General features: G+C 52.4%; 2 protein-coding genes across 5 annotated transcripts in view; one reads left to right on the forward strand and one right to left on the reverse strand.

Annotated features, from left to right (window-relative positions):
• Positions 1-14215, forward strand: part of PRKG1 (protein kinase cGMP-dependent 1) — a 1197536-nt gene that overhangs the window by 652602 nt on the left and 530719 nt on the right. The window lies entirely within an intron of this gene.
• CSTF2T (cleavage stimulation factor subunit 2 tau variant) lies at positions 8348-10817 on the reverse strand. The gene is given in 3 exon segments (XM_055322717.1): positions 8348-9071; positions 9161-10107; positions 10109-10817. Coding segments are annotated over 3 exon segments (1872 nt in total). The 5' UTR covers positions 10747-10817; the 3' UTR covers positions 8348-8784.

Consider the following 14215-nt stretch of genomic DNA (forward strand, 5'->3'; position numbering starts at 1 on the left):
GCAAATGATATATCTGACAAAGGTTTAGTATCCATAATACATAAAGAACTTATAAAACTCAGCACTCAAAAAAACCCAATAGGGCAGCCCGGGTGGTGCAGCGGTTTAACGCTGCCTGCAGCCCAGGGCATGATCCTGGACACCCTGGATCGAGTTCCACGTTGGGCTCTCTGGGTGGAGCCTGCTTCTCCCTCTGCCTGTGTCTCGGCCTCTCATTCTCTCCCTGTGTCTCTATGAGTAAATAAATAAAATCTTAAAAAAAAATAGTCCAGTTAAAAATGGGCCAAAGACATGAACAGACATTTTTCCAAAGAAGACATCCATCTGCGCATGACAAGATGCTCAGCGTCACTCATCATCAGGGAAATGCAAATCAAGTCTACGATGAGATATCATGTTGGAATGGCTAAAATCAATTATACAAGAAACAGGTGCTGGGAGGATGTGGAGAAAGGGGACCCTCGTGCTCTGTTGGTGGGAGTGCAAACTGGTGCAGCCACGGTGGAAAGCAGTGTGGAGGCTCTTCCAAAATTCAAAAACAGAACTACCCTATAATCTAGCAATCATATTACTAGGTATTTACCCAAAGAGTAACTGTGAAACCACCACCCTGACTCACACTATGAATGTCTCCGGCTCTCTCTGTTCATATTCCCCTCTCCCCTTCTCAGGGAGGTTACCGAATTTGGTGTTCATCATTTCTGTCTTTACTTTTTTTTTTTTTTAAGATTTTATTTATTTATTTAAGAGAGAATGTGAGAGAGAGTATGAATGGGAGAGGAAGCAGAGGGAGAGGGAGAAGCAGACCCCCCTCCATTGAGCAGGGACTCTGACATGAGGCTCAATCCCAGGACCCTGGGATCATGACCTGAGCTGAAGGCAGACACTTAACTGACTGAGCCACCCAAGTGCCTCTTGTCTTTACTTTTTATGTCTTTACTAAATATGTATGGCTCCCTAACAAAAACTACATTATTTTTTGCATGTCTTAGAAATTTAAAAAATATTATTGTATTTATATCCTTCATAAACTTGCATTTATGATAAAAATATATTTGTGGGTAAATGCATGTTGATACACAAAGAATAAAAGAAATACTGAATCAAAAGTGTACATGCACCCCTGTTTATAGCAGTGTTATCTACAATAGCCAAATTATGGAAACAACCCAAGTGTCCATCAACTGATGAATGGATAAAGATGGATAAAGATGGGGTGTACGCACGCACACGCACACACACACACACACACTGGAATATTATTCAAGCATAAAAAAGAATGAAACTTTGCCATTTGTCATGACATGGATAGAGCTAGAGAGTATTTAGGTTAAGCACACCAGAGGAAGTGGAAAAGAGTTTATTATTTTAAAAGACAGGTAGGGCATAGCAGACGGAGCCTCTGAGAGACTTAGGGAAGGGAAATGAGTCTCGTCGTTGCTTGGGGCCAAGGGTTTATGTTGGAAGAGCGTGTAGGGTACACATTCCTCTAGGAATCCAGGATAGGGTCCGGTCAAAGGCAAGTGCCAGGCAAACAACAGGGGTTCATCCATAAATTACACAAGGCAGGGGTACTGATGCCAGAGTCTGCGGAGGTTTATTTGAAGCTAATGTCCTGGAACATGTTCAGGATCTGGCTTTTCTTGGGTGTTACTAGGTGTCTGAGGGCCTAGGACAAACTCAGAGAATGACTGACTCACTTGCTTCCCCTTTGAAGTGGGAACGAGCTTCTTGGGCTCATTCAGAGGCAAAACACAGAAGGTGAGTAAATGCAACCTAGCAGAAAAAGAGCAGAGCTGGAGCCTTTCCCAGAGTCCCCTGGTGTCATAGAACCTCAGCAGTCTTTATAGAAATAGCCTTTCATTTTGTGCGATCATACTCCATAAAGACACGCACGCTGCCTATCTGTATCCGTATCAGTCTGCAGATGCCTCCGTCCTCGTCTGTACATCACAGCAGCCGCACAACTAGCATAGGGGAGCAGTCCACAGGACAAATGTAACGAGGCCATCAGGAAGGCCAACTCGTTATTAATGAGTTTGCCTCAAGTTTTCCTTGTGTAGGTAACACTATGTTTTGCAAAAGGCTTGGAAAGCATGGCTGCATGATGAAGAAGTGCTCAGGTGAGAGAGCCGTCATTTAAATGTGAACACAGCGCAGAGAGAAAGCATAGGGAGACCATTTTAATGGGGGGCAGGTGTTCAGGAAAAGCCCCTCTGAGTGAAGTGATCTGTAAGTTGAAGTCTGAGTAAAAACGATGAACCTTCCCCTCGAAGGCCCAGGGGAAGAGTGGGGTCAGAGGAAGAGAAGCTGCCAAATACAAAGCTCCATGATGAACGTGGGTTCATAAATTCAAGGAAAGAAAGCCAGGCCCCAAGTCAGGGCCAAGGGTAGGACACTGGGGTTGGCTTAGGGCTTTACAGGACTTGGTAAGGGTGTGGGATATTTATTTATTTATTCATTTATTTATTTATTTATTTATGAATTTATTTATTATTTATTTATTCATTCATTTATTTTGGGGTGTGTGGGGGGGATTTTATGCTAAGAGCAGTGTAGGCCACGAGACGTTTTAAACAAGGGAATGACATGATCTGATTTTTTTTTTGTAATTTTTTAAATCAGTGCCCCTTCTATGTGGAAATTGCACAGTAGAATTTTTTTGATTACTTAACAGATAAAGTCATTAAAGAACTCTGTTTCACTATGTATACTCTACGTATGTGCAATCGAGAGCCACTAGCATTTACTATCACAGTTATTTCTCATTTATTTATTTATTTTTTTAAAGGTTGTATTTGTTTCTTCATGAGACACAGAGAGAGAAAGAGAGAGAGTGAGGCAGAGACACAGGCAGAAGGAGAAGCAGGCTCCATGCAGGGAGCCCGATGTGGGACTTGATCCCGGGACCCCCGGAGTCACGCCCTGGGCCGAAGGCAGAGACTCAACCACTGAGCCACCCAGGAGTCCCTATTTCTCATTTTATAAAAATATTTTTGAGTTGAAAAAAAAATATTGCTATTTTGGCTTAATATTTATTAGCAATGCAAAACATTTTGGGAGAATGATACTCACCTGATTAGGATTATAGAATATTCCTCTGCTCAGTGTACGTCATGAAAGACTAGAGATAAAAAATGTGCGGTTGTTGCTTCTGTTTTCTCTGGGTGTTTGTATGTTTGGTTGGTTAGTTGACTTTGCAGAAAGGTGGACCAGTTGCCCAAGCTGTTTTTCTAGCTCACATTTGGGAAACCCAACATTAAGAATTTTGATTGCATCTAACTGGCTGTGTTTTCATGCAGAGGAAGGCAGGAGCTAAAAATAAATAAATAGGGGGATCCCTGGGTGGCTCAGAGGTTTGGAGCCTGCCTTTGGCCCAGGGCGCGATCCCGGAGTCCCGGGATCGAGTCCCGCATCAGGCTCCCAGCCTGGAGCCTGCTTCTCCCTCCTACTGTGTCTCTGCCTCTCTCTCTCTCTCTCTGTCTAAAATAAATAATAATAATAAATAAATAAATAAATAATAAATAAATAAATAAATAAATAAAAAAAATAGGAAGGCAGGAGCTGTCGACTCCAAGGTTCCAGGGACGGCCAGCAGTTGTGTGAATCACACCTACTATAGGACCGTGGGACAGGCTGTGCCTCTAGCCATGTTGAGGAATACACAGTACCCCTAAATGCACTCAAATTCAAAGTTTTGAAATCCTTGGGCTTACTTGGCCCACGAGCCACAGATCAGGGTCCCTTGTCTGAAGATATTTAGAGCTTCTGAAGGACCAAAGTGACAAAATGGATGGCGGGGAGGGAAAAGAATGTCATTCTAGAAATTTCAACCATGTAGTTTCTCTGTCTTCGAAGAGACGAGGATCCTCTTGTCTGATTGGTGATGAGCAAGTACAGAAGATGAAAGGAAGCCTTTGGCATACCGGTTGACCCTAAGACAGGAAGGATTTTCTGTTAGTAAGCCGTGGTTGCGTTTACCCTCGCAGAGCCAGGTTGGCGTCTGGAAATGTTTTAATTCCTTCTTATTTGTGTTGCCGTATTATTTAACGTGTGAACAAGGATGATGTTTGGGACATAGACTGGTTTTACGGATGTTAGTGCACCAAGCAAGCCCTGTATAGGCCTTTCCGTCCCACTATGAACTCAACTAATATGATTTTTACTGTGGCTCGTGGTTTGAATGTTATTAAAACTCAATGTTTAAGGTAAAGGGACTCGGGGGCTGAGTCATAGCAGATATTACCTTGTTCTGTGCAACGTCCAGGGATGAGGGGTGCATCAACATGCAGGTTGTCCCCCATTCCCTCTGGGCAGCAAGGTGAGAGACTAGAGCAGTCAAAGGCTGAAAGGTACACCGAAGTGGCTCCCGGACTTGAGCAGTATAGTTATTGAAGTATATTGGTAATGCAGTGAGACGGAATTTTTTTTAAATATTTATTTATTTATGTATTTATTTATGTATGTATGTATTTATTTATTTATTTATTTATTTATTTATTTATTTATGAGAGAGAGAGAGAGAGAGAGAGAGAGAGAGAGGCAGAGACACAGGAGGAGGGAGAAGCAGGCCATGGGGAGCCTGACGCGGGACTCGATCCCGGGACTCCAGGATCACGCCCTGGGTCAAAGGCAGGTGCTAAACCACTGAGCCACCCAGGGATCCCCAGTGAGATGGAATTTTGATGAAGACAGCTAATTAATTGAAGAGACAAAATGACTTTCAGAGGGAGGGGCCTGCTGCTTTCATTGCTTGATGCCAGAGAGATAATCCATTCTACTTTTCTGGATAGACCAAAATAAGTAATCAGATTTTCTTCTTCTTTTTTTTTAATGACCAACTGTTGTGACACCTGAGATTGATTTTGAATCCCTGAAGAGTTAATACCCTTTAGGTTGTACAGAAGCCATCACAGTGGAGGATGTTGACTATTTTATTCTAACCCTTTGATAATTAGTTACCTACCTTTGGCACCTAAATCAACTTCTACTGATAAAGAATTGTCATTAACCGGGATATTTCATCTTCCTTCCCGCCACCCCAGGGTAATTCTTTAGTGTTTTTACGTACAGTGTCTAATAATCACTGAGTTTTTGTTATCTTTGACCATAGTATCCCAACGTCACTTCTGATGCAATCTAGGCCCTTTCCGTGACATAATGCTTATGCCGTGGTAGAGAACATCGAGAAGAAACATGCTCATTAACATTTCATGAGAGAGGCGATTCGTAACATGAACATTCGTCAGGCTGGATTTTCAACAGAAGGAGTAGATATTTGTTCCAAAGTGCATAAGAGCAAATGGAAACAATCCCAAGACCTAGTTAAGATTTGGGAATATGCATGGGTATAAAACGTAGGAGCGAAGTCTACACCAATACTGTAATATTCGTACTATTGAAGTGAGTAGTGGCATTAATGATACTCCTTCAACTGCATTAGCTCTTGATGATAGAGTCTTCTTGACAAGGCGGATGAGAAAAGCCGTCTCCAGCCACAGGTCTGTCTCAAGATTAGCTGACAGCATTCAGCAGTGAGAGCTGACTTACTCTTGTGAGAAGAGCGGGAGATGGGGCTGATGGTTGAGTCGGCCACGGTGGGTTGCCGCGTGTGATTGTCCTGAGAGGGAGGCCTGGCACGAACATAGGAAACAAGGTTCTGTGTGCTTCATGTCGCATCAGAGCACGGGAAAGTGAGGTGCTCTGCAAACTGAGGTGATGGTAAGGGTTTGGGTTTTTTTTTTTTTTTTATTGATTGATCATATTTATCAGATGACAGGAAAAGCATTTTTTTAAAAAAAAGCATTCTGATGCCAGAAAAGCATTAAAAACGTGTTGTGGACGTGCTATTGACAAGTCGGACATGGTCTTGTTCGGATGAATCTGCAGTCACCTGGGATTCATGCTGGTTTCTGTCTTATCCAATAACTCTTAAAAATTAGAAGTCCGGGAACATCAGCAGATGATAGAAGTGGTCTTGATATTACCAGGCATCGAAGGGGAAAAGGCTAAAGGGCAGGCATGGGTTAAAGTTGAGCCTTTCACACTCCCCCCAGAAAACCTACCGCTCCAGAGGAATAGCCCTAAAAAGCCATTTGCAAATCAGTGTTCTGCTCCATTGTCTTTAAGAATTGTTTTTATGAAGGGATTTGTGATCGCCTTTTGTAGCCTACTCAGATTTGGGGAAATGCAGGATGCTGAGGGGTATAAGGAGTGATGATGTAGTAAAACAGCTAAGATTCTGATTATGGCACACGTGTCGCTTGGATCACCATCGAATGAAATGAGGCTTTCTCCCTCCCTCCCTACTCAGTGACCCTGTTTTTTTTTTTTTTTTTTCCTAAATCAATTTTTTATTTAAGTAACAAGTTGGTTATGTTCACTGCTTTGTATGAAACATCACAGTACCGTACCGGAAAGGTACCCTCAGTACCAGGTTGGATCGGAGCGGACAATTTGAACCATAAACCATTTTGCGTTCTTCATTCCCTATCTTTGTACAAACCCCCCAAACCCAGTAAAGGGGCAGATGGGAAAACCTCTTTTGCAAGGCCTAGCAGAGAATAGGGGATTGCTTCTGTTGCCTTTTGCTAATTTGTTTTCCAATGTTAACTAGTTGTGAGAGCTCATTTGTTGTGTGTGCCATCTAAACCTTTTTTGGGGAAATAGGGTTTCCCCCCTAAGATTGATACGCCTTTTGTCTCTTTCTCGCCTGTTGACTTTGGCATAGCAAATACAGAAACGAGGGGCAGTCCACATTCGAGTTCCTGGTCTGTGAAACGGAGCAGGGGGCGGGGGGTAAAGCAAATGTACCAAGTGCTGTCGGGAAGATCATTATGGGGAGGTGGGGGGACATCTTCGGGGGACGCCAGCAAAGTGGACCTGGCAGGTGCGCAGGCACCAAGATGTTGCTATGGACATCTTGCCACGGAGCATGTCTTGTCATCGTGCCACAGAGCACATCTTCACAGTGACCTCAGCTGTGCACTTACCCAGATCATGGGTTTAAGAAAGGGATTTCTATCCACTCCTGCAGTTTTTAGTTTTGCCTTTTATATTTAAAAGAAAGTATTCTTGCATCTCTCAAGAACAGGTATCTTTTGAATAATTCGTTAAAAATACACATCAGACACCAGTCACCTTTACATTCCTCTTAGTTTGCCTTGAACAGCGCAGATGTAACTACAGCAAAGAACCTTAACATCGAAGTTTTCGGTGAGAGCCCTTCGGGGAAAGCTTTGGGATCAAGCAAGGTGGCCAGCAGGAGCAATGGTAAAAAATCGGGAGTAAAACAGGTGGCAGGAAATAGCACAGGGAGGAAAACTTTGTAAGAGACACGTGCCCGTTGAAGATGCTCCTTGTATTCATTGCTCTTTTTTCCTCTATTACTAGACATTGGTTTTTCTTCCCCAGAGTAAGACCACCTGGTAATCTGGGAGCTTCTGCTAATTATAGTGTGGTCTAGAATATGCATTTTTGTGTTGTCTTTAAGGCTTAAAAATAAATTAGGTAGTGGTTCTAAAGAAAATGTGATAAGCCCCACCTTCCTACTGACTTTTAAGTCTCTGTCATGGGTACATGTATTAGGGCTAACTGGGCTTTATTTCTCATGAACAGCAGAGTACTAAGTACCTAGCTGAGCCGAGAACTCATGCTTAGAAGCATTATGTCTTGGTACCTGGGTCTCAATTACTCTGACAAACACGGTGTTAGGTTAAGTAGATCTGCAAACGAGAAAACTGAAAGGGGGGTTACATGTTGGAGAGACTGAGGCCAACCACGGGGGTAACACCACCTGCCTATGGAGGCTGGTCACCAGGGGCCCGGGAGCTGTCCTGCATCAAGGCCTCTGCGACTTGTGGGGTCCAACGCGGTGCACAACTCGCCCCGGTAAACTGGCCCCTAGACGCGCCTGTTTACAAAGGATGTGAGGCAGCTACTTAGATTCACATCAGGACTTAAAGATTACTGAGATGCAGGAGGGTACTGAGAGAGCGGCCTTCCGGACCCTGGCCCGTCCTAGGGCCGTCCCAGAACCATCAGGCTCAAGGCCAGGCCGGAATACTGCTGCTCTCTGGACGGCGGGGTACACGCAACGTCACACCACATGCACTCCTGGATTTTTCAGGTAGCACAACTTTAAAAAAAAGACAAAACTAAAAAAATAAAAAAAACCCAAAACCCACCAACCAGTTCTAATACAAGTTGAGACTTAACCTGTTAGCACTAACATTTTGAAATAATTCCACTAAAACGATGCTTAACCTAATACAACCATCTCCTGTCCCCAAAATAGTACTTGCTATTTCAAACGGCTTACCAAAAAAAAAAAAAAAAAAAATGTATCTGATAATTTTGAGGTAAACGTCTTTATTTTCTTACACAACCAAAAATCGTAAACTGTTTTAGCATGTTACCATTTTAACAGGTCAATAGTTTAGTCCTTATGTGCAGTTTTCACATTGTTTTACTCGGTATTCAAAAAATGTAGTTTAACATATTGTAGACACTCTCAGTATTGTTGTGTTGTCATCGTACTCCGTGTAGTATAACCACGTTCAGAGTTATTCTTGTGTATTTACAGTGAGTAAAAGTGAACAGACCCAATCCTGCCTCCCCCTGCCCCCCCCGCCCCCATTAAAAAAGAAAATAAAAAGATAAGATGAAATCAGGAAGGGAAACCCTAATCACTGGAGTGTGGGGATGCAGACGTTGACCTTCTGCATTCACCCTCCATGCTACAGGAAAACTCGGAGACCACTGCCAGTTATCTCCCGACACCGCTCAAGAAGCTCCAGTAGACTTCTGAATCTGTTCCTTTAAAATTAGGATGCTCTGCCTCTGCTCAGGGGGCAGCATGGCAATCTGATCTGCAGTCAGCTGAAGAACCTGCATGATCAGAGCTGCCTTTTCCTGATCCTGTGGAGTTACCTGGCTCTGCCCAGGACTGAAACTGCTAGGCTGGCCTCCACCTTGCTTGCCTGCCCCCTGCATGCCCACTGCTTGCATGCCTGCTCCTTGCATGCCCCCTCCCTGCATGCCCGCCCCCTGCATGCCCGCCCCCTGCATGCCTCCTCCCTGCATGCCCCCTCCTTGCATGCCTCCTCCTTGCATGCCCTCCCCTGCATGCCCCCTCCTTGCATGCCCGCCCCCTGCATGCCCCCTCCTTGCATGCCTGCCCCCTGCATGCCCCCTCCTTGCATGCCCGCCCCCTGCATGCCCCCTCCTTGCATGCCTGCCCCCTGCATGCCAGCTCCAGGATTTCCCACCCCTGAAATGCCCGACACCTGTCTGGGTCCCTGAGGACCACCCGCCCCCATGTTAATGGGCCCGGGCCCCTGGATTCCCCCAGTCATTGGGCCTCTGGTGCCGGGGCCGGGGCCGGGGCCCCGCATCTCCATCCCTCTCGCGTCCATGCCTCTGGCTTCCATCGCACAGGTCTCCATCCCTCTCCTCTCCAGCACTCTGGTCTCTAGGACTTCCGTCTCCATCCCTCGAGAATCTCTGCTCCCTCTGCCATCCATGGGGAGCCCCCTCTGATCCATCATGGGCCCCCGGGGCTCTCCCATCAGCAGTCTGGGGTCGGCGAGGGGCCCGCCCCGCAGGTCGTGCGAGTCTCTGGCGTGGCCGGACGCGTGGTGCAGGGGCGGGCCCAGGTAGCCTCGGGGCTCCACCTCCCCGGTGACCGAGAGCAGAGTCCCCCCGCGGGGGTCGTTCGGGGCGTCCCCCAGCAGCCCCCGAGGAGGGAGGCCCCCCGCGGCCATGGGCCCCCGCGGCAGGGGCGCCCTGGGGTCGGCCATCTGCACCTGGCCGCGCTCCAGGGGCCCCACGCCGGGCATCCCCACCTGCGGCTGCATGCCGCCCGCGGCAGGGAGCGCGGCGGGCCCGGGGCCCGGCCCCGCGGCGGACAGAGGGCCCGGCGCCGGCATGCCGGCCTGGATCGGGGTCTGCATCAGCGGGGGGATGTCCTTCACCGGCCTCCGCGCCAGGTGCGGCGGCTGCGGGGCGGCGGGGCTCTGCTGGGCCAGCAGGACGGCCGGGGCGGCGGGGCCGGGGCCGGGGCCGAGGCCGGGGCCGGGGCCGGGGCCGGGGCCGAGGGCCGGGGCCGGGGCCGGGGCCGGGGCCGGGCTGCGCCTTGCCGGGCAGCAGCGGCGTCACGTGGACCTTGCGGTGCAGGATCCTGAGCGCCAGGTCGGGGTCCATGATGCGCATGACCACCTGCGCCTGCAGCAGCGCGTAGGCCAGCTGCGGGTTCTGCAGCAGCATGCTGCGCGCTTCCTGGTGGCTGTTCTGCACGCACAGCTTCATCTGCTTCATGAGCTCGAACATCTGCTCGGGCGGCAGGCTGGCCACGGCGCGCGTGATGGACTCGGGCGCGTCCTCGGGGTCGATGGGGTCGCCGTAGGGCGAGTCGACGACGGGCGCGGCGGGGCCCAGGCTCTTGAGCTCCTCCTTGTTCTTCTCGCTCGCGGCGTTGTCCACGCGCAGCGCGCGGCCGCTGAACTCGCGCCCGTTGAGGTTGCGCATGGCGCTCAGCGCCGTCTCCTGGTCCTGGTACTCGCAGAAGCCGTAGCCCTTGGGCTTGCCCGTCTCGCGGTCGTACACCAGCCGGAAGCTCACCACCGAGCCCACCTCCGAGAAGATGTCCTTCAGCTGCTCCTCCGTCGCCTCGTACGGGATGTTCCCCACGAACACGGAGCGCAGCGACCGGTCCATGGCCGGGTCCCGCACCGCCAGGCTCGACATGGCTCTCGGCGGCTCGGCGCGGCGCGGCGGCGGCCGGCGCTCGTCCTCGGCGGACTCGCTTCCGCCGAGCAACGGAAGCCGACGGCCGGCGTCCGCCCGGAAACCGCCGAGACGCGGCCCGATCGTTCCGCCCGCCCCCGCGAGTGCGTCCGCTGGTGCCCTCCGACGCGCGCCTTTCGCCAGGCTTCCCACCGCGAGCCGCCGCGGCCGCCCGGAACGGCCCCCGGAGGGCTGACCGCAGTAAAGATGGCCGCAGCGGCTTCGCCGTGGGCGCCGGGAGCGGACGTCGCCGCGACGTCACGGCGCTCTGGAGGCCGTTTGCCCCGCGGGAAACCGCCGCCGACGGGGGCTTCCCCGCTCCCTGCCGGGGCGTGCGCTCGATTTGCTGCGGGGCTGACCCCGGCCGCGCCCGCCTCTGGTCGGCCCATGTCGCGGGCACCCAGTGTGGGCGTCCCACGGGGCCGGGCTTTGCTCCCGCACACGCGGCGGCTCGCTCTGCAGGACGGGGCTCCCAGACCCGACGGTGCTCCCCGACCGAAGGCGCTCCCGGACCCGATGGAGCTCCCCGACCCGGTGCTCCCGGAGATGACGCTGCTCCCGGACCTGGTGCTCCCCGAGCTGACGCTGCTCCCGACCCGGGCTCCCCGACCTGACGCTGCTCCCCGACCCGGGCTCCCCGGGCTGACGCTGCTCCCGACCCGGGGCTCCCCGACCTGACGCTGCTCCCCGACCCGGGCTCCCCGGGCTGACGCTGCTCCCGACCCGGGGCTCCCCGAGCTGACGCTGCTCCCGACCCGGGGCTCCCCGAGCTGACGCTGCTCCCGACCCGGGGCTCCCCGAGCTGACAGTGCTCCCGACCCGGGGCTCCCAGAGCTGACGCTGCTCCCAACCCGGGGCTCCCCGAGCTGACAGTGCTCCCGACCCGGGGCTCCCAGAGCTGACGCTGCTCCCGACCCGGGGCTCCCCGAGCTGACTCTGCTCCCTGACCCGGGCTCCCCGGGCTGACACTGCTCCCGACCCGGGCTCCCCGACCTGACGCTGCTCCCCGACCTGGGCTCCCCGACCGGACGCTGCTCCCCGACCCGGGGCTCCCCGAGCTGACGCTGCTCCCGACCCGGGGCTCCCCGACCTGACGCTGCTCCCCGACCCGGGCTCCCCGAGCTGACGCTGCTCCCGACCCGGGGCTCCCCGAGCTGACGCTGCTCCCCACCCGGGGCTCCCCGACCTGACGCTGCTCCCCGACCCGGGCTCCCCGAGCTGACGCTGCTCCCGACCCGGGGCTCCCAGAGCTGACAGTGCTCCCGACCCGGGGCTCCCCGAGCTGACAGTGCTCCCGACCCGGGGCTCCCAGAGCTGACGCTGCTCCCGACCCGGGGCTCCCCGACCTGACGCTGCTCCCCGACCCGGGCTCCCCGAGCTGACAGTGCTCCCGACCCGGGGCTCCCCGAGCTGACAGTGCTCCCGACCCGGGGCTCCCAGAGCTGACGCTGCTCCCGACCCGGGGCTCCCCGAGCTGACTCTGCTCCCAACCCCGGGCTCCCCGAGCTGACAGTGCTCCCGACCCGGGGCTCCCCGAGCTGACGCTGCTCCCGACCCGGGGCTCCCCGAGCTGACTCTGCTCCCTGACCCGGGCTCCCCGGGCTGACACTGCTCCCGACCCGGGCTCCCCGACCTGACGCTGCTCCCCGACCTGGGCTCCCCGACCTGACGCTGCTCCCCGACCCGGGGCTCCCAGAGCTGACAGTGCTCCCGACCCGGGGCTCCCCGACCTGACGCTGCTCCCCGACCCGGGGCTCCCAGAGCTGACAGTGCTCCCGACCCGGGGCTCCCCGAGCTGACGCTGCTCCCGACCCGGGCTCCCCGACCTGACGCTGCTCCCCGACCCGGGGCTCCCCGAGCTGACAGTGCTCCCCGACCCGGGGCTCCCCGAGCTGACAGTGCTCCCAGACCCGGGGCTCCCCGAGCTGATAGTGCTCCCCAACCCGGGGCCCCGGAGCTGACGCTGCTCCCTGACCCGGGGCTCCCTGGGCCGACGGTGCTCCCCGACTCCATGCTCCCGCAGCTGATGATGCTTCCTCACGCGGTGCTCCCTGAGCTGACGCTGCTCCCTGACCCAGGGCTCCTGGGGCTGTGGAGGAGGAGCTGCAGGGATGCAGGGCTGTCAACCTGCAGGCCTAGATTGCTTCCGGTGCCTGGGGATCCAGGCGGTGCTCCCACGCCCGGGGTGCAGGGAGAAGCCCATCCTGGGAACTGTGCGAACCAGCCAAGGGAACGGGACGATCCCATTGGCTCCATTCAGGGATGCATGCCGCCACCCGCAGCTGTCCCACAGAATGTTTGGTTTTGGTTTTGATCCATTGAGGCTGGGGCAGGGAAGCTGTTAGCCAGAGACAAGGATTGTTCCCAGGAGGGCTCCCAGGGTGAAGGGGGACTCCTCCTGCTGCTGCAGACCCTGGTGCTGGGAGGAGGGGACGTCTCCTGGCTGACCTAGCTGGGGCTCCCTTCCTGGGGAGGCCGGAATGGCCTTTCACTGGGTGTTACCGGGACTGGGAAAGTCGGCCTAAGTAACACCATTTGGGGCACTGTAGTGGTTGTCCTTTTCTTTCTTTTCTCTTTTCTTTTCTTTTCTTTTCTTTTCTTTTCTTTTCTCTTTTTTTTTCTTTTTTTTTTCTTTTTTAAATAACAGGTTTATTTTTTTTTTATTTAAATATAGAAACTGATATCTAGTTAGGCTACCGAAAGCCTTTTTAGTATATTTGAACCACTTGGGTATGAAATCGACTTTTGCAATGACAATTTTTTTTAGATTTTATTTATTCATGAGAGAGAAAGAGAGAGAGAGAGAGGCAGAGACAGGCACAGGGGGAAGCAGGCTCCCTGCAGGGAGCCCGACGTGGGACTTGATCCCGGGACCCCAGGATGAGGCCCTGGACTGAAGGCAGTGCTAAACCACTGAGCCCCCCAGGCTACCCCAATTTTAAGTCTAAACAAAACAAGTCTTTCTAGTTAAAAATTTAGCATTTTGAGATGGTCTTTACGCATAAATACATGCAGGATCTTGAAGACTTTTAAAAAGCGAAACTATCTCATTAACTTTGTACTTTTTACACGCTGAAATGTTTTTAATGCACTGGATTAAAGTATATTTTAATGTGAACCTCACTCATTTTGTTGCTTCTTAAACGTGGTTAAAAAATAAGTTGCGGGGGATCCCTGGGTGGCTCAGTGGTTTAGCGCCTGCCTTTGGCTCAGGGTGCGATCCTGGAGTCCCGGGATCGAGTCCCGCGTCGGGCTCCTGGCATGGAGCCTGCTTCTCCCTCCTCCTGTGTCTCTGCCTCTCTCTCTCTCTCTCTCTCTCTCTCTCTCTGTCATAAATAATAAATATTTTTTAAAAATTAAGTTGCATATGGGGGTCGCGTTATATGTGCAAGGAGTGCGCTTGCCCAGAGTTGAAGTCTTTTAAGTCCTA

The sequence above is a fragment of the Nyctereutes procyonoides genome, unplaced genomic scaffold (genome assembly GCF_905146905.1).
Source record: "Nyctereutes procyonoides isolate TBG_1078 unplaced genomic scaffold, NYPRO_anot_genome, whole genome shotgun sequence".
NCBI lineage: Eukaryota > Metazoa > Chordata > Mammalia > Carnivora > Canidae > Nyctereutes > Nyctereutes procyonoides.